Source organism: Erpetoichthys calabaricus, chromosome 3 (genome assembly GCF_900747795.2).
Source record: "Erpetoichthys calabaricus chromosome 3, fErpCal1.3, whole genome shotgun sequence".
NCBI lineage: Eukaryota > Metazoa > Chordata > Cladistia > Polypteriformes > Polypteridae > Erpetoichthys > Erpetoichthys calabaricus.
In genome coordinates, this window is record NC_041396.2 from 65925864 (window position 1) to 65947962 (window position 22099).

General features: G+C 35.8%; 1 protein-coding gene across 3 annotated transcripts in view; it reads left to right on the forward strand.

Annotated features, from left to right (window-relative positions):
• Positions 1 to 22099, forward strand: part of mboat2b (membrane bound O-acyltransferase domain containing 2b) — a 261127-nt gene that overhangs the window by 212499 nt on the left and 26529 nt on the right. For all 3 annotated transcript variants that reach the window (XM_028796886.2, XM_051924923.1, XM_051924924.1), the window contains exons 5-7: positions 3301 to 3356; positions 8769 to 8823; positions 15948 to 16131. In XM_028796886.2, the coding sequence (XP_028652719.1) occupies positions 3301 to 3356; positions 8769 to 8823; positions 15948 to 16131 (295 nt within the window). The remainder of the gene's footprint in view (positions 1 to 3300; positions 3357 to 8768; positions 8824 to 15947; positions 16132 to 22099) is intronic.

A 22099-nucleotide genomic window follows, 5' to 3' on the forward strand; every position in this document is an offset into this window, starting at 1 on the left:
GAAAGTTAGCATAGACATCAGAATAATGTACATTTTATTTGTTACTATACCAAATCATTTATGTGTTTTTAATGTATGTTGCTGAAGATATAATGTGTTTACCGCTTATACAGGTATTATATGTTTTATAAGTATTATAGGGTTTTGTGTGTGTGTGTGTGTGTGTGTGTGTGTATATATATATATATATATATATATATATATATATATATATATATATATATATATATATATATATATATATATATATATATATATATATATATATATATATATATATATATATATATACACTAGCCATGTGCGCCCAACTACGTTGCGCGTGTTAAAGTTGTCTGTGAAGGGCTCCATGTTTAAATGCAGCTGCCAGTCGTGAACTGGGCCCTTCGTCGCACAGCATTATGATTTTTTATAAGGGAAACAAAATTACAATAGAAAACCCTTGGACATTGATTCGATAGGATCGGCCTACTTGGAATCACTGTCCGAATAGTAATTATGTGGTGGTGTAGGAGCATTTCTGCTTCTCTCCGTTCACAGTCCGTCTCGTTTTCATGACACTGTCGTTTCCTCTCACGATCTCTTCTCAACCTTTCTCCAATCTTGCAGGTTGCTTTGTGGCAATCCAAAGAGTAAGGCAATATACACGGAGCAATGGTTATAAAAGGGGGACACACAGGTATCCAGGCTCTTTAAAGCATAAATAGGGATCACTTCACTGACATGTGAGCAAGCCAGGGTACAACTGTGAGACGCGTAGCACTCGCCGGCTACAATGTAACAATAATAATTTCCGGAACGTGCTGTCATTCATTTTACCCACTGTCTTTCTTTCATTCATATGTTACATAGGCACGTACCTTTTATCTTCGGCAATCTCATTCTCTAACCAGGCCTCAGGAGCTAACCAGCGTAACACTGTCCACCACCCCTTTCGTTATTCCGGCACATTGTTGACATCCGTGAGTAACAACAACGTACTAAACTGGAAGGTGGTCTATGCATGTGTGGAATTCGCGGACAAACAAAGATCAAGATCCAAATGAAGATTATATATAAAGATTAGTTAATTTAAAGCACAACAATTTGTTTAGTTTGAATGTCTGTGTTTTGAGGTGTGACTGGAGTACTACAGTCTTCAGTAGTATAAGCCTGGAGGAGATTCTTAATGCAATGCCTATGTTTTAGCTGTCTCTCTACTGCCATCTAGTGCTTCTTCTTCTAATTCATTCGCGGACAAACAAAGATCAAGATCCAAATGAAGATTATATATATATATATATATGTACACACACACACATACACATATATATATATATATATATATATATATATATTAGTATATGCACACTCATGGGCCACTTTGTTAGGTACACTTTGCTAGTACCTGATTGGACCCCTTTTGCCTTCAGAATTGCTATAATTATTCATGGTAGAGATTCAACAAGGTGCTAGAAACATTCCTCAGGGATTTCAGTCCATATTCACATGATAACATCATGCAGTTGCTGCAGGTTTGTTAGCTGTACATCCATTATGTGAATCTCCCATTCCACCACATCCCAAAGGTACTCTATTGAATTGAGATCTGGTGATTCTGGAGGTCATTTGAGTACAGTGAACTCATTGTCATGTTCAAGAAACCAACTGAGATAATTTGAACTTTGTGAAAGGGTGCATTATCCTGCTGGAAGTTGCCAACAGAAGGTGGGTACACTGCAGTCATAAAGGGATAGGTATAGTCATCAACAGTACTCCGGTAGGCTGAGGCATTTAAACGATGCTCATTTGGTACTAAGGGGCCCAGAATGTGCCAAGAAATTATCCCCACACCAATATACCACCACCACCACCAGCCAGAACCATTGATACAAGGCAGAATGGATCCGTGCTTTCATGTTGTTGATGCCAAATTCTGACCCTACCATCTGAATGTTGCAGCAGAAATTGAGACTTATCAGGTACCAGGCAACACTTTTACAGGCTTCTGTTGTCCAATTTTGGTGAGCCCGTGGAAATTGTAGCCTTAGTTGCCCGTTCTTAGCTGACAGGAGTGGCACCCAGTGTGGTCTCCTGCTGCTGTAGCCCATCTGCTTCAAGTTTCGATGTGTTGTGCGTTCAGAGATGCTCTTCTGCATACCGCGGTTGTAACAAGTGGTTATTTGAGTTACTGCCTTTCTATCAGTTCAAACCACTCTGGCAATTCTCCTGTGACCTCTGGCATCAACAATGTATTTTCATAAAGAGAACTGCCTCTTACTGGATATTTTCTCTTTTTCTGACCATTCTCTGTAAATCCTAGAGATTGTTGTGCGTGAAAATTCCAGTAAATCAGCAGTTTCTGAAATACTCAGACCAGCCCGTCTGGCACCAACAACCTTGCCATGTTCAAAGTCACTTAAATCAAATTTCTTCCCCATTCTGATGCTCAGTTTGAACTTCAGCATGTCATCTTGACAATGTCTACATGACTAAATACATTGACTTGCTGCCATGTGAGTGGCTGATTAGATTTTTGCATCATCAGTCAGGCACCTGCTGTATGAGCAGGCCAATACCTGGAAGTGAACTAGGTGCTTTCATCTTTCTCTCTCTCTCTCTCTCTCTGATAGACTGCAAGATCCCTCTCTCTTTATGGGGCGGGTAGGTTACTTTCCTTGGAACTCTTGGAATTGGACACTCAATCCCTGTGAACTACCAAATGATTGAACCCAGTCTAGGACAGGAAACCTTACTTCATAAATCTTAACACATAAACTCTTGGAAAGCTAGCTATCACACTAACTAAATTCTTGTATGAATTCAACTTTTCTTTATTAAGCTGCAGGGAACACATTAAAAGTTAATATGGTATTAATCAATAAATTGTATTATTAGTTTATTAAAATGAGTGAGGTTCAGATAAACTAACAAATTAACGTCTAATTTTACAAATATTAATGAACCTACTTTTTTACAGTTAGTTGTGAACATACTGTATGAGACCAAGTGTCTAGATGTTTTTTTAGAATTATAAAGCTTGACTCCAAATTGTTTTGAAAGGTCTAGGTGACTAGAAGATGATTAGCTATTTTTAGATGAATTACCTATTTTTGTCAGTTTTTATGTGCTACATGAATCCAAATGTGAAAGCAGGCAGTTAAAAGTTGAGCAGGAATTTTTCAGTGATGAACAAATAAGTTGGATTGATCTCCATTAGGGACATGTGTTCTACTGGACCTAGGGATAAAAATCACGTACTGTAATTATGGTATTTACTGTGTCCTGACAAATATTTTGTTTTTCGTATTTATTTTGTAGCCCAATGATGATAATAACACAGAAGATAACCAGTCTGGCATTTGAGATTCACGATGGTAAGAATAATTCATCCAAATCATATTTTTAGATTTCATATAAGTGTTGTTCTCCTTTTTAAAATTATCTCCTGTTATAGTGGTTTGAAAGAGCAATTTTACATATCATATACAATCAAGATATTTTAATTTGTCATATTTGAGTTATAGTAATATACAATATGTTATACCACCAGCAATACCACCTACACTTCAGAACAGTTAATCCACCTGAAGCTAAACATGTTTTTGCCTGGACAGTACTTGGATGGGAGGTCATCCAAGTAAAAGCATTGGTGCTGCTGGAAAAGGTGCTGTTGAAGTCAGGTGGGAGCACTTACCCTGTGGTCTGTGTGTGGATCCCAGTACCCCAGTGCAGTGACAGGGACACTGTGCTATGAAAATTGTCTCCGTCTTTCAGATGAGATGTAAAACCGAGGCCCTGACTCACTGTAGTCAGAAAAGATCTTTGGACATCTTTCAAAAGAGTATGGTGTTTCCTGATATCCTGCCTAAATTGCCCACCATGGCCTGGTCATTCTGGCCCCCTAATCATCCTCTGTCCATTATTAGCTAACTATTTCTCTCACCCCTTCACCATCTATTAGCTAATGTGTGATGAGCATACAGACACAAGAATGGCTGCCTAATGAAAGTACTTTTAGAAGATTTGAAAAGCACTCTATACATGTAATTAATTAATTAAATAACTAATCATTCTTGAAAAATTCAAGCTGAATTAATGTATGAAAGGCAAGTGTGCCTGTTTCTCAGCATTACCAGCTGCTTTGTAAAGTATGTACACCTGTCTATTATTTAGAAGCTGAATAGGAGGTAAGGAAAATTTAGTGTTGTGGAGGACTTCTGGCTGCTTGGTGCTACATTTGTATCTGAATTCTCAACTTTATGCTTAAGAAAATATATTATTTTAAATATGTGTTTAACTATATACTCAAAAAATGTTAACATCATTTACTCATTTAAATGTACTTCTGAACTTCTTTAGTATACTGCAAAAATGGTGATTAATTTATATAGAATTTTGCTTGAGCTTGTAGATAGCACCATAATGTACATAAGTCTGCACATTTAAGTACAAATTGCAAAAGTATTAGACTCAGCATTTTAACTAACCTGATTTTAAACAAAAATACAGTTCGCACAAGCTTAGTTTTTTCTTTCAACGCTATTAGAGTCAAGACCTTATACGGTACCTTTGCAACCAACCACTCTTTGGCTCGTTTCTCCAGAGACTCCAGTTTTATATTGAGTCCTCTTAAGTGCTTTTACTGCAGAAGTACTGGATTCAAGAGATAGGCCAATGCTTTTGTATTCCTAGGATGGCATTCTCTGTAGTGGAGAACTCTGACGTGTGTGCAGTGCAGCCCAGCAGAGACCTAGATGGCAATCCCAAGAGAAAACTGGTACACTAGGCTTAGTAAATTGCTGGCTGTGGTTTTTAGTTCAACATTAAAATGCAGTGTTATAGTGAGTAAAGGAAACACAAATCTGCAGCAGTTTAAAATGAAGCAACACAAGTTGCAAAGATTTCACTTTATTCATCCTATTACATAACGTCATGGTTTAAAAGGAGTGTTTTAATTTGTATCCTATTTATTGACAGTATTAATTGACCTTAAAGATAATGGATAACATGTTGACTGAAATCAGAATTGTAACTGTCAGTCAGTCAGTCATTTTCCAACCCGCTATATTCTAACTACAGGGTCACGGGGTTCTGCTGGAGCCAATCCCAGCCCACCACAAGGCACACACACACACACCCACACACCAAGCACACACTAGGGACAATTTAGGATCGCCAGTGCACCTAACCTGCATGTCTTTGGACTGTGGGAGGAAACCAGAGCACCCAGAGGAAACCCACGCAGACACGGGGAGAACATGCAAACTCCACGCAGGAAGGACCTGGGAAACAAACCCAGGTCTAACCATTTGAAAAACATGTTTTACAAATTCATGTTTGATGTGAAAAATAATGACATATTTGAATATCAGAGTAGGTAATTTTGTTGTGCTTGTGCTTGATGCTTGCTTGGATAGGTTACAGCTTTCCTTGCAGTCCTGTTATGCGTAAGAAGGTTAGAAAGATTAATAGATGGAGAATACCCAGTTTGTGGGACTCACTAACATTTAGATTTTAACTGTCTACTTGAGTCAAAGATAAAATTGACAAAAGGAACCAAATGCTCAGTGATTGTTTACATAAAGTATTGCTATTTTGTGAAGATTTTAGATGAATCAGATTAAAGAAACATCTTTCTTTTTATAAGCTTAAGCTTTGTGTTAAATGGTCAGAGACTGTGACTGGAATTGACCATTGTTACTAAGTCTGGGTTGTAATAATTTTGTTATACTATTCCTCTGTGTAGTACTAGGGTGTTGTACTGTGTTAGCCATTATGAATGTAGTGAAAAGTCAAGCAAAATGACACCTTTTATTGGCTAACTAAAAAGATTATTCCTCTGTGTAAATTTAAAAAATATATATTAGAAATAAATTAACCTATTGCACTCTTTAAAATGAGTTTTAGTATATACTATGACAGGGTGCCATGTGGGTACAGTGGAGCCAGGGCTATAAGGTACTGGGATGAGAAGACAACAGGTCTGTAGCTGCTAGAAGGCTATCTAGTTTTGAAAAATATGTTTGAAGGAACTCACAGTATGGGTGGGCTGCCAACAGATGTATGCACACACTGCAAGTTTATGACATGCCCTGGAAGTAACTACTAGATTAACAGGGAAGTTAGTATCCCCAGAGCATGAGGTGTTACCTCTGGGCTAATACATGGTGCAGATGAAGACCTGTGCCTTGTTTTAGAGAGCAGGAAATCTTCAGAGAACATATCATACCCCAGAAGTAAGACCAGGTATTAGTCTGAGAGTAACATCAGGGTAAGTGAAGTTTTATTGTCAGCTTCCTCTTGAAGTTAGAGTTAAAGGGTATGTTAAACAAGGACAAGAGCCTAGCAGGAAGGCAGCTTGGCCAGAACAAGGTAAGAACAGGGTTGTAGAAAGTGCTTGGACGTATTGTATGCTTGAGTAAGGCACAGTACTTGGTTACCTTTTGACATAAAGTCTTCAAATTATTTCATTCTATTTCATGAACTTTTGAAATTGTAAATATAATGGTGGGTGAAGCAGTAGATTGTACTGTGAATGTTCATCTAAGTATTAACATTAGCACAAAATAACATCAAAGTTGTAACCCTGTTACCAAATTTAAATCTATCATTGATTTAAAAACCTAGCTATCAAAATGCAAAAAACGCCTTTCATTAAAATAGCTTTAAATCAATTTTATCTAACAGAAACAAGTCTCTGAAATAAAACCAAAGAAAAATCCAGATGAGATGTAAGATTGTACAAAGATAAGTGAAATAAAATGACACAATCAAACTCCAAACTGTATTTTGTTCAAGTGTTTATTGTTTCAGTGCCAGACATGTATTAGTAAGCTGAATGTTTATGGGACTCTTTTGTTGATCCATAGTGCATCTGCATGTACTGGTACATACTGTTTGTGCCATTAACTGTATACTAGAATTTTTTATTTTCTACAGCGGTAAAGAGTCACTCACAGTAGTCAGGATTACACTTCTTAATGAAAGACTTACTTCAACTGATTTTATGATTTTCAGCCATAGACCAAAATTAGCCACTAGTTGTAACAGTACATTCTGGTAAAATACTTCCTGAGATTATTTCGTGAAAATTTCAAAGTAAGACTGGAAACTGCAGAACTGGTGATATGCATTTGTGAAAAGAAAGGTTAGTGTGCATTCTGAAATTAAGCTGGCACCCACAAGAACATTTTCAACTCATATTTTTGAAAAAAAATAAATCTATGAGTACACCAACTAACAAACATCAGTGGTTTAACTCTGCATTACAATTACAATGTTTAAAAGGATTATTTCATGTGGATAGTGGGTTCTTTAAACAAAAAAAAAAATTATGTAGTTCAAAAATAGTCATTCAGCAATGTTGAAATAGTTAAACATTAAACATAAACAAGTTATTATGATTAAATAATGATACAAATAATAATTACTGCTATTAATGTAAATTCTGTTATGTTACACTTAGTAATGTATGTTTTTTGCTAAAATTATAAGTGAAATGCTAGACAATTCCCCAATTTTAACAAAACTGCATAGTTTCATACAAAACTTTATTTTTTTGTTAGTTAAGACATAATTTTGACCCACCCCCTCCCCCCAGCCAAGAATGGGTTTATTACAGGCAAGGTGCCATGGAGGGAGGTAGATCAAATGGCAAGTCAGTACAACTTCAAGAATCTTGACTTGGATACTCAGAAATCAGTGAAATAGTTGTAGATTATTTGACACTCCTCACCACCACTCCACTATTTATAAATTTCTTGGCACAGATCATTCACAGTCTGAACTGGGATGACAACATAACTTTGCTTATCAAGAAAGCTCAGCATCATATGTTTTTTTTATGTCCACCAGCTTAAAAAGTTTAACGTGTCCCAGTCAGTGCCAGTTCAGTTTTATCAATCTGTCATTGAAAGCATCCTCACCTTTTCCATAACTGTGTAATATGGCAGTGCTTCTGCTCTCTCAAAGCATAAACTTCAGTATGTCATTTAGTTAGCAGAAAGTATTGTGGACCTGAAACTGGACTCTGTCAAGGACCAAAAGGTATCCTGGTTCATAAAATATGCTGGAAATATAACTAAAGTCTACACTCACACAGGTAACCATCTCATTCAGTTATTATCATCACGGAAATTTACTGGTCAATAAAGGCAAAAATTACTAGATTTTCCTACTGCATTCACTCAGGTTAAACCCAGTCTCTGCTTGATGTCTGTTTCTTCCTAATCTCAAAATTATTTTACTGTATAAAGGTTAACATTAGATATTGCTGGGCAATTCTGTATCTTGAATTTGTTTTTATGTATTTGTGCTTATGTGCAATATATCATTATTTCCTACAGGTGTGTATAATGTTGAGATTATGTCATGTGCTGTACATTGTGCTTTCCGCTGTATTTACTTTTGTTTATGTATGGATGTGACACAAAGAGAAATTCTTAGCACTGTGTGGCCAGGCAATATAGTTCATATTCAATTCAAAGTCACTGTCAATGCAAGGTTTGTAACTTTGTATGAGTAATACATTAATCTTTAATGAACTGAATGCAAGTTTTCAATTATTATTTTTTGTTATTGTTAAGTTTCCTTGGTTATTAAAGCATATATCTAGAAGTTATGCTTTCCGTATTTTTTCTGCTTTTTTCCATTGAAGGATATACAAACATAATATGCAGCATCTAACAATAATGTGTCTCTTTAGAAAAAAATTTAATTTTTGTACCTAATTTATTCAATTTGAATTTATCTGAATTAACTCACGTAAAGTCTTTCCATATGTAAAGGAATCTCAAAGAAAGAAGAACAACTGACACCGAGTCAAAGAAGTTTAGCTGTCAGGTATGTTTTAAAGGTATGTTTGTTCTTCCATGTGTAGAAAAAAACTTTTGCTTTGAACATTTTCAGGTAAATTGTGCATATTTAAATAATTGAAATTTCTTTATAGCATGACAAATTTAATCCGTTAAATTGCTTTTGAAATAGGTTCAGATTTGTTTCATGACTTGTTTCTAGGTAAATTAAAATTATCTTCATAAAACTATTCTGTGCAACAAGTATTTCTTTGGAAAGCTTATTATGCAAATTATAACATTTCAGTTCCCATGCAGTGTCCGAGACTATAGTGCAGGGCTTCTCAAGCTCAGTGCTGGAGTACCTCTGTAGCTACAACTGGTCAGCCTTAGTTCTAGTTGATCTAAAAATTTAATTAGCTTGCTTTTCTCCTTCTCTTATTTTGCATTCAGAAAAATGTGCAAGTGTGATATTTACATTTAGAAAAAAATCCATTATTTGTGTTTTGTAACCTTAGCTTGAAATGCCTAACTTTATTTTACCATATTCTTTTAAATTCACATTTTTTAAGTGGAATTTGCTTCTTTAATTTTATCTAAATACTGATAGTGACTAGCAGTTTCTTCATTTTATATCTAAGAATTATTTTTGTAAGAACAAATTACAATAAAAAATCCCATTCCAATCCAAAAAATAACAAATTCAATAATTTGTTCTGGAGAAAATCCATTAAGGTCAACTTCAACACTCAGGAAAAATTCAATTTGAAATCGGTCTCCTGTTTAACTTTGCTTTAGGTGAAAGTACTGTTAAAACATTTAGGCATGCTAAGCAGTTAGCTAATTTCTCTCCTTGTAACTTTCACATCTTAACACTGGCTTTATGTGGTCTGTACATGTAGAGATATACTATTTACATTACACATGACATCTGGTGACTGTAGCAAGAACTATATATCATAAGAGTTTTATATACAGAGAGATCAATTTCTGTTTGACAATTATACAGAAAATACAAGTACTACAGTAAATATTTACACATTTAGTATTGATGGTATGTAGGCATAAACATTGTTTAATCAGTTTTCCTTTTGCAAGTACTGTGATACATTACAATTTTACATTATCCATCAGTCCTTACTTTTTGACCTACTTAATCCAAATCAAAATCACAAGGAGCCAGAGCATCTCCTAGTAGCCAGGAACTCAAGATAGTTTGTACTCTAGGACACTGAGCCAGTTTATTGTAGGACATGTTTGTGCTCACACACACTGAGTCACACTTGTTCAATCTATTTAACGTATGCATGTTTGGTATATGAGAATACCCATTTATATTCAAATTTATTAAGTATTTATAACTTTATTAATTTATTAGTATTTGTTGAGTGTTTTTAATCTATTTTTAAAATTTATTTACAATTATTATTAATGGTTTAAATGTAATTAATGAATGTTATTAATTAGTAATGTTAAGATTTGGGCTCTGGCTTGTTACCATACATTTTTGAATACATTTTTAAACTAAACTGAAGAGATGCTGCTGTCAAAGCAGACACCTGCACTGGCCCACCTCAACTGCCACTTAGACAAGCTGCAAACTTGAGAAATGTCACCTGGTGAGCATAAAAGAACTAATGAATGCCTATGTCTGTAACATCAGAGAATATAAAAGGCTCTAAAAAATGTAAAGTTGAATGTATTAAACATTCCCATAATTACTTGGTAGCACTGCGATCACCACTGAATAAAGAGCCCTGTTATGCCCTGTCGAAGTGCTGCTCGTCCGTAAATTAAATTGGGCAAAAGGGCGAATATCCGGAGCGAGGATAAAAGTTACACGCTTATTCGGAGATGGAAGAGGCAAAGATCCGGAGCAAGGACTAAAGTAAGGTGGAAAGGATTCAGACCTGGGCTGACTTCATATAATGAGAAATATTCTATTGTTTTCATACAAGTTGTTTGAACTGTTATATTTCATAGTGAGTTGTGTCAAGCTCAGGTACTGTGCTATTTGGGTACTGTGGAGAACTGGGTTACACCTTATTTCAGACACTATTTTAATGCTGGATATGTCTGATCAGACTTTTGGTAATGTGCAGTGATGAAAAAGGGAGCACAGCATAATTAAAATTAAATGTGTTATCCTGGCGTTGAATTGCGGAGCAAATTTGTCCATGTCACTGCCAGGGAAAGTAAGTTGCATCATCCTGGCTGACTCAGCAACATAAATAATTCACTCTGTACCAATGTCTTTTGGAGGAATCATTCCTAATGCTGGTAACTTCAAAGAAGGAATCAAGGCCTATTAGGCCTGTTCCTTTCATGGACACTGATCTATCCAAATTTTAATGTCTTTAAATATAAACTTGTAGCACAATCCCAGCAGGACTGACCTCATCTTGCTGCAATTTACAAGCCTTTATTGAAAGTAATTGCTCTTTGTTACTCAAGCCAGACGTTTTTGTGTGCGTTGTGGAGTGTGGGGATTGGGTTTGTAGTTTGTTTTATTGTATTTATTTTATTTATTTTTTTGGAGCTTCTGTAAAATTTTAATTTCCCCTTGGGGCAAGTAAAGTATTATCTATGTATCTACTTACTATTTAATGTGAATTTAGAATTTTTGTCTGATATTTTATTTTGTATAGTATTGGCATGTTAACTTAAAACTTTAAAAAAACGGCTTTTGCAAATGCATAGCCCATTTTCTTTATTCATTATAAGAATAAATTGGAGTTAAACAAATATTAAACATCAATAGGTGATCCATAAAACTTTATGAAAGTATTATGAGCATGCAAATACTTTCATTAATAGCTACAGCAGGATTCTTATGTTAAAGTCTGGTACTTGTGATCTATTTTTTCCTTGTTATATATTAACACAAAGAAAGAATGAATAACTTTCAATAAAACAAACAAAGAAAAAGCTTGAATGTTTTCATCACTTCATTAAAATAACATCTCCAAGGATACTTATATTATAGCCAGATAAGAACAACTAGCCGTAACAGCACCTCCTGCCATCTGTAGATTAAAGGGTGTAATATCGGACGTGTGCACAGTATTTGCAGCTGTAAGTGAAAAAGAATAACAAAAAAATAGATAAATAACTTATACATTTAAATACTTCTATATACATGTAACTTGTGTACTTAAATGTTTGTTGTACTTCTTTGTTTATGCAACTTTTTATTTAATTAAATCATATATTTTAGCAGAAAATACTTCCTTTACAACAGGGGTGTCCAATTCCGATCCTAGAGGGCAGCAGTGACTGAAGGTTTCCATTCTAACCATTTTCTTACTTAGGGTCCAATTTTTGGTGATAATTAATTTTTGCCCTAATTTTAATTGACTTGTGATTTAAGACTTGTTTCTTTTTTCTGTAATTAGCAGCCAAACAATAATGAAATGCAAACAATAACTAACACATGTCCTGCCAATTTATGTCCATCATATAAAATCTGAAAATAAAGGAAGATGAAACTCTCAGTAGCGTTGATCTGCTCAGGACCACAAATCATTCTGACAGTAGTTTTACAAAATAAGAAAATCAATAGTTTTTTGAAATATCTGTTGTGGCAGAATGAAAGCACCAACAAGCATTGGAATTAAATAACAGGTTTAATTAACAACAAGAATTTGCTTCTAATTAAGAAACTGGTTGAAATTAAATTGGTTAGAGTTTGATGCCCTAAGCTTAACTTGGCTGTCATTTAAGGAAAAAAAAGAAGCATTTCAGAGGACAAAGTGTTACAAAACAAGGCAATTAAAATGAAGGGGATACAAGTCAGTTGACATCAGAAGTTGGTCACTGTTTAAGAAAGTGTCACGAAGCAAAACCTGCAGCCATAGTAGTTAAATATTACTCTTAGGTCGCTGTAGACCAACAAACATGTTTGGTTGTGTGTAAGCACTGGTGACAATAAATAAATAAAAAATAACTATTTTAATTGTAAAGATTAAAGGCAAACACATCAGCATGTGCAACTGAGAATTACAAAGGAAACCCCTTTTTCCTAAAAAATGTTAGGTGTGGTTTCAATAATCCAACAGCTTTCCATTACTGGGTTAAAATGTAATGGTTTTATAGATAGATAGATAGATAGATAGATAGATAGATAGATAGATAGGTAGATAGATAGATAGATAGATAGATAGATAGATAGATAGATAGAAAAATAGATAGATAAAAATAAAAGTTTTAAAAAATAAGCACCCTAAATTTTTTGTCAGTACAATAACAGCAATACTGTAGAAGAGAAATTAAGCAGTTCCAAAGTATTTAATGAAACTGTGCATTTTCAAAAGGCACCAATAGGATATTGTTGAGCAATGCAGTTTTTTCAGAATTTGAACAATCTGCATGTGCAGCACATATTGTTTAAATATATACACTACCAGTCAAATGTTTTAGAACACCTCAGTTTTTTCAGTTTTTATGGAATTACACACAGTTTAATGTCTTAATGTTTCATGAGATCATGGCTTATAACAAATAAACCATTAAGTGTACAAAATGTAATTAAAATTTTTGACTCATCAAAGTAGCCACCTTTAGCTGATATAACAGCCCAACTGTGGTAATCCTTCTAATTTAGAATGCCAGAATGCAAGTCACCAACTCTGCCTTCAGTGAAAAAACCCCAGACCATCACGCTTCCTTCTCCAAGTTAGACAGTTGTTGTTACACAGTGAAGAAGCATCCTTTCACCAACTTGATGGCGTACAAACACCCTGTGTGATGAACTGAAGACTTCACGTTTTGATTAATTGGTCCATTCCAGTCTGCAGTAGTCCACAGCTGGTACTGACACTTACCCTGTCAAACCTGGAGCACAAAGTTTCATCCTTACAGTAGGAACTGAGTCTTGCTTTTTTCATCCACTGTTAAACTGTGCTTGAAGCTGTTGTGCTGTGAAGCATCTATCACGCAAGCTGGTGACCCTTGAATCTGCTAGATCTCTTCTTATCAGAGTTTCTTCCAATTTCCAATTGCCTTTGGATTGTGTAGGCCTACACTTCTAAAACCAGGTTTATACTTCATGCGACGCAACGCATGTTCCAGCAGACACCACTGCTACGAAAGTGTTTTACTGTTTATACTTGTGCGTGTACTTTCCGTAAATCTGGAAGATTCCATCAGGTGACAGTGCGAGATATCATCACAGTGAGAAAACGTTTGGCTTCGCTGTGTTGTGAATTGCCTGAAACATCCATTAAATTCCAAGGACACCTTGCCACAATATCTCTGAAAAGGATGTGTAATGATTACATCCATCAATCTGGGGATGTGCCCATTCCAGCAAGCATCAGGCGCGAGAAAGAAATAAAATTCCTTGATGGGGCATCAGCTTATCACAAGGTGAATACAAGCATACACATACACTAGCATCATTTTAGTGTCACCAAATTCCCAAAACTTCATGTCTTTGGAAGGAAACCATAGCACACTGTGGAAACCCACCAGAAAAACATGCAAACTGCAAAATGCTATGGCTCTGCCACCGTGCCGCCACAACATGTGTAATTATTATCAGTATTCATTATTTAAACGAAATTAACAATTTATCTGTACAATGTAACATACATACTTTAATGCATTTCATCATAAAAATGATATCAAGTATAAATCTAAGGATTCTAAATGTGCAGAGAGCTGGAATATCATAAATGCAATGTGTTCTGTGTGTAGCGATTGCTGCTGTCAGGTCAGGAGGAATCCCCAAAGCACATAGAGATTAACAACTGGATCGGTTATAAGATGATGTTTACGACGGTCTACTTTAATGGTAAAGTAGAATTAGTGAATTTCCCCTTGGGATTAATAAAGTATCTATCTATCTAAAGTAAACTACAAGGTTAAAGTGGACATTTCAAGATTAAACCCAAAATCACAAATAACACCTTTTCACTATGCCCTTAATTTTTTTCTCTGTGGCTCAAATACGCTGTTGTGAAGGTGAAAAAAAAAACAAAAGACGGCACAGAAGATGGTATGTGAGACTTTTAAAATGTATCATGCCACTATGTTGGAGAACACTTGAATTTAAAAGCACCATGAATGCATTTGCTTCACCACATCGAACCATTCATCAAACATGGAAGCACGCACATCGATCCTGGAGGATCTGCATAGTGGCTTTCTGTCACATGTAGATAGTAAACAGAGACTCTGAAGTCACATTCTGACTTATATCACACTGCGCCCCCTGACTTTTTGCCGGTACAGCAACTGGCGCATGCGTTGCATTAATTTCTGAAGACGTGCTCAGAGGACACGTCAAATAAATGCTGGGAACGAGTGGCAGCCATGATGCATTCATGTTCTTAGCATGAAGTATAAACGAGACCTAAGGGTAATAATACTCCATCTTACTTCATTTATTAATTGCTGTTTTCTTGCGATTATCACTGGAATTTACAACTTTCTACAGTGTAATATCCAAGTAGTACTTCAGAGGGTGTAGTAACACAGTTCTGTTCCAACTCTGCTTTAAGACAGTCAGAGGGCTTTTAAGTAATCAACAGAAGTTGTGACACCTGTGCAAATTGTTTGCTTCATCTTTCAAGGATTAATTTACTTTAATTATGGCAGACCATCTGTAGGTTGTAACCTATTAGTTGTTTCCTGAAGAAAGCCCATTTATAATATTTTGGTCCTTTTTTTTAGTTTTTGCTAAACTAAACTTTACATTTAAGCCTGTGACAGTTTACTGCTTACCTTTTTAACATTTCTGGTCATTCATTGCATGTCAGCTGACTGAATTTGAAAAAAGTGGAAATTAAAATCTATTAAATTGACCGTGTGTAACTGTGTGTGTGTGTTTCTCCCTTTTTCCCAATACTGCTAGAATAAGCTCTGACACCCCTGCGAGCTAGCACTGGAATAGGCAGGTTTGAGAATGTAATATATTCGTGTGTGTCTTTTTGTACTTGTGCTAATTTTTCTGTGTTGACATGTTTTTCATTTCTTCTGAAGTTAGTTTCATGCATTGCCTTAGAAATAAATAAGCAAACAAATGACTAAAGAGCTAAATAAAAAATACAATAAGTATAAATACAGAAATGACTTCTAATTGTATATAAAGAGCACATTTAAAAAGTAATATAAATTTATTAGCTTTACAATATTAACAACAGTTTTTTTTTTCTGGAATTTGTTTTTCAGGAGAGTGCCAAGTTTACTGGAGTATTTCAGTTACAACTGTAACTTCATGGGCATTCTGGCTGGTCCTACATGCTCTTACAAAGACTATATTGCCTTTATTGAAGGTTCATCTTTCCATCTGAAACATGCAGAAACAAATGGAAATGAAAATGGGAAATACAAGCAGGCTGAACCATCACCAAAAGTAGGTCTCAAGATATTTTAGTATGAAATTACATCTGTTTATCAAATACATTACTGTAAATACACTGTTCAAGCTATAAGATAAAATACATAAAATAAGGATTTGGCAGGTAAGAAAATATTAATAACCTCACTGAAACATTTAAGCTAGCAACATGTTTAGTACAGTAGTTTATTTTGGGAACATATAATAGTTTCTTATATAAATAATTTCTTATATAAGTAATTATATTTTCATTCTAACTGTAAACCTGAATTTTAAAAATTGCTTGAGAGTGCCCTTAATAGCCAAAAGAGATTTTTTATTGTATTGCCAGTGCAGAAATGTTTTACTTAATACATAGAAATTCAATTAAAATTAAAGGTTGCTTTTGGAAAAGTACCCCATATTATGTCACTTCCAGAGCACATCTTTAATACAAATGAAATCCTACAGAAAATAATTGTAGAAATTTATGAGTGAAGCAAATCTATTTGAAACTTTCCTGCTGATGAAACCTTTTGCAGCCTGAGAAGCTCCTGCTGCTTTCAGATATGAGGCTGCTTATGTCATCATTTCTTGCAATGGCTGTAAACTTTGTAAAGTTTAAACAATAATCATCTTGAGCACTTTTGCAAAACAGTGTTATCTTCCTAACATATACCGTAGCACAGTAAAGTTTTTTTGTAAACTATCCATTGTCTTTAGTTACACAAAAAAGCAGTCTTATTTCAGAGAGATCCTTGGAAATGTTACTTTGTAATCCTTCTGTTCATTAATTTTAAGCCTACTTAATTAAAGTTGAGAATTGTGGCAAATTGAGGAGACAAGGCAGTAAACAACAGTGGACTGGGTGGTTACTCACTCAATGCTGGACAACTTAAGAGCTTCCAAGCTTCCAAACTTTGTAACTTTGTAACTTTGTATCTTTGTAACTTGCAAGGAGAAACTGGAGTATACAGGGAAAAACTAAAACAGACACAAGAAAAATATAGGCTCCATACAGAGTGCCTGCAAACCCCATTAACAACCCCATGTTAACAATTACAGTACCATCATACCAAAAATTACCCTTTGGCAATATTCATAATTCCTATTATTAAATAAGAGAACTGTACTTTAGTAGGCTATATTCCATGAACACAGTATGTGTATATATGTATATATATATATATATATATATATATATATATATATATATATATATATATATATATATATTATATATATATATATATTATATATATATATATATATATATATATATATATATATATATAAAATACTGTATATATAGTATCAGTATTTACAGAGCAGGATCCATATTACTAAACGAGAATGGTAAACCGGATATGGATGCAGGGACCTGCCCGTGGACGCAAAAGACATAGTGCACAAGTGCCACACAAAGCCCCCCCCCCCCAGAGTGAAATGGGAGAGACTACGCACGTGCGCAGGCGCCACACAAAGCCAAACCCCCCATCCCCCCCGCACCAGAGCAAAACGGGAGAGACTACGAACCGTCAGAGTAGGAAACAAAGTAAAACGTCATAAAGAGGTTAAAGAACAGGGACAAACACATGGAGAGCAGGTTACAGAACATAGCCCCCCTCCCCAGAGTAAAACGAGAAAGACTACGAACCGTCTGACATGCCGCAACCAGGATAAAGCGACGTCAGAAATAAAACACAGAGTAGGAAACAAAGTAAAACTTTATAAAGGGATTAAAGAACGGGGACGAACACATGGAGAGCGGGTTACAGATGATGAAAACTGGAATGCAACAGCTTCAAAAAAACCTAGGCACGAAACACATGCACACCGAGATACAGAATATAAAGGCAGAAACAACGACAGTTAAACGTCCACACCACACAGCGGAGGCAGACCCGGAAGGTGCAGGCGCCTACATCGTGTGTCGGAAGGCGCGGTAAAGTACAAAAGGCAAAGGCGCCTACACAGCATGGTAAAAACCGACATAATACGGAAGGCGCAGGCGTCGCCGCCATATTGTGAGTGGCACTAATGCGTAGTGAAGGCGCAGGAGGAGACATAGTAAAACAAGAGGAGTCTACGCCCCGCCCCAGAGTGAAACGGGACACACTACGGAGTCCACAAAGGTTCATACATCAAACCCGAGATGGTACGGACACGCGTCTGAAACCGCGGAAGCAAAACTGTCTCGGCTCCAAAACCAAACAGATCAACAACTAACACAGCTTCGACACCGAGCCCGCGTGGACAGATCTAATGAACGTGGACGGCTACAACGCGCGTCTCAAACTGCGTAGGCAAAGCAGGCACGGATTCAACACGACACAGCTCGAGTGACCGAGATACAAACACGCGCCTGCCTGGATATAATTAATGAACGCAGGCGCCTACAACGTGCGTCTGAAATGCCGCAGACAAGGCAGGCACTGCTCCAAAAAGAAAGAGCTCGACTAAACGAAATACGAAGTGAAACGGGAAACACTACAGAGTACGCAGTGCTCCACAATGCACCGCATAATAGTTCGGAAAGAGCTTCGTAGTAACAGTGGGGAGACCCAGAGTGACACGGGCGAACGCTCCGTATTAAACATACGTCATCCTCACACGTCCAAACTATACAGCATAGGTGAATCACATTACATTGATGCATTATTAACCGTACGATAAACATCACAGTATCGCAAACAAATGAAAATTATTACTCTAAAAAGGGAAAATATATTCACCCCAGACCAGGTGTCATTGAAACAAAAGCAGAATAGAGCGAGATCAGAAATGAAAGACAGAGTAGAAAGCAAAGTAAAACGTCATAAACAGGTTAAACGAGGGGGCCAAACACATGGACAGCAGGTTACAGATAATGAAGACTGGAATTCAAAAGCTTTAAAAACAAAAGCTCGACTGACCGAGATACAAACTGAAACGGGAAACACTACGGGGTCCGCAGTAGTCCACAATGCACCGCATCATAGTACGGACGGAGCTCCGTATTAACAGTGGGGGGCCCCAGAGTGACACGGGCGAACGCTCCGTATTAAACGTGCGTCATCCTCACACGTGGCTGCCCAGAGGACACGGGTTCAAAATGCCGGGGGTAGGCGAGCGAAGCGAGCAGGGGGCGAAGCCCCCTTGTTTGTATCTAAAAGAATTCCATAACCTGCATGTATCTAATCTGTAGTATCTCTTTGGTTCAGAAGTTCAGTAAAAGCATGGGAGATCATGGAACTACCATATCATGATTATTTTATTAGCCAGAGCAGAGCATCATTTTCACTTCCTAGTCTGAAACAGATAGCAAGAGAGTAAACATATGTTTGTGTCCTTGAAGCTCTGTTATGATATGGTCTGGTATACCTTTAATCATGGGTTTATCTGTTCATTATTTATTGTCCCTCAATGCAGTTCTCAGATATTAAAAATCATTTGAATCTAGTCAGACCATTCTTTTTTTTCTCTGTACCTCAACATGTCTTGTCTGCTAGTCTTGTACTAATCTGACTCTTAGTCTATTGAGATCATTCTTCTTTTCTTCTACCCTGTGGATCTTAAGTACAAGCATCTTCACTCTGCTGATCATGACCTCAGTAAGAAAAACAGGTTCTTTTTACATGAAAGACTGCTTCATCTGTCCAACCATCTGCTTATTTTAAATAAGATGAAAATGGAGAATATGGCCATTCAAAATTTAGAATAAAATCTTTAAAGGTGAATACTGTTGATTACACTCACTGAAACTCAAAGTGTATTTGTTTTGGGAACTGTTTTATGTTTAACATATGTTTAAATAGAAATCTTAATTTTTACAATATAATCTTACTATATTCTTCTATGATTTCTAATTTAACATTTATTGTCATTTAAATCACAGGAAGCCTTTTTGCTTTCATCTTTTTAAATTTATTTTTTCATGCCTCTGTTGTTAGATTGAGTTTTGAATATAAAATGCTTTAAAAATAATCTTTCAATCTCTTAAGTGTTCAAGATGCATTTTATAATGATGTGCACACATGCTGTGCTTTTAAAAGCCTGTTATCTAAACCTGAGATGTCAAAATATATCTAAAAGGCACTTACACAAGTGTGTCATCATAAAAACATGGTTTGTGTGATCTGCAATGCTGAAGACAAATATACATTGTGACAATGACAGATCATTTTATATGGTACAGCAAAAAAATACTCACTATTGACCACAGGATTCATATATGCACCACTGTTAAATTAGCCAGTAATTCTAATGTTGTGAAAATGCTTAAGAGTCAAAAGTAAGATTAATTGATTAAACCATTCAAATTGAGTGACATCTCTGCTTAAAGAATCTTGATTTAGATTTTTCCTGCTTTGTGAATAGGGGAATTGTATTTCAGAAATGTCTTATTTTATTTAGGTAGGGACTGTTTTTCTTACAAGTAATAAGTCTTAGACACAAAATTAATTTAAATTAGATTAGAATGTTTACTACATTCATTATATATATCATCTCTTTACACCTTTTTTACACCTTTGATTTTAATAAAAATAAAATCAGTATCCGCATGCTAATTCTTATATAGAGGAAAAGAAGACTCACAGATTTATATTTTGCAAAGGAAATCTGATGTTGGCATTCATTAACAGTGTGCACGTCTCAGCTGGACAGGCTTCAACTCCATGTTCTCTTTGTGTGCTCATAGCCTTTTCCTGGGAGCGCTGGCTACTTTCCATAATTCAAAGACATAGAATCATACAGCCTACCAACTCCTAAATACCTCACTGGGTGTGGGTATAAAGGAGGCTTGAGTTTTGTATTGCCTTATAATGAACTTCCTGTCCTGTCTTGGTTTAGTTCAAGCATCGAGCCTGCTGTTGCCTAGATTTTGTACTCCAAAAGTATACTCAAAAATTGACAACAATTTTGATATTGATTAACGAATTGTGGTTGTCATGAACTAAGATTAGTCTTTTTTGTACACCATAAATTAATAACAGAACAATGTTGAAATTAATAGATTGTTTAATCCAACGTACAGTATCTCATCTTGCCCTATTTAGCTAACACTTTAAAAGTACTTTTAGGCTGCAACTGAAGTCTGAAGAACGTCACTGTGTCACTTGCAATGTAGTTTTATTTTCAAATGTTTGAAATGTACACTTGACCATCTTCTATCCCTGCCTCATAATCTTATTGACAGCAACATGTAGAAATATACCCAGTAAGCACAAAGTGTGTGACTCTCTACTTTTATTGTGTCATTTTCAGTGTGATGAGAAACTAACATTAATTTCTGCATGAAATATAGATCGGCATTCAAGTGTGACCCTCCCTGTACTCTGATATTTACAGCTGGGTGACTCGGCAAGTTGAATGACAGTGTAGAAATAATTCAGAATAGAACACTACAAGGCAGTTTGTGTGTGACAAAAAAATACAACTCTTTCTAACCAGATAGAAGGCTGTTTGTTTCATCGATACCCAACCATGTGAATTTCCCCTTGGGATTAATAAAGTATCTATCTATCTATCTATCTATCTATCTATCTATCTATCTATCTATCTATCTATCTATCTATCTATCTATCTATCTATCTATCTATCTATCTATCTATCTATCTATCTATCTATCTATCTATCTATCTATCTATCTATCTATCTATCTAAAAAAACTGCTACTTTTCTTTATAAACCACTTTATGATCATTCCTTTTATTAAAGTTTCTATATATTCAAGACCACCTGATCTTTCAGATGAGTGACCTAGACAGTGTCATGATTTAAGTCCTCAAAGGCCATTGTTCAGTCCACTTCCACCACTGCTAGGGGCGTGTCCTCTGAGGTCGAGATCCATGCATAATAGATGAGGCAGCATAAAAGGGCGACAATGAGTGCAAATCCTATGGATACCACAATTCTGAAGTATTCAACTTTTATCATTGTTCTCTTTCCTTGTACATACTTTTGGTTCTGACCCTCTTGTCTCTTGCATTGGGTTTCGGTTTAATTTTGCATATATCTTTTT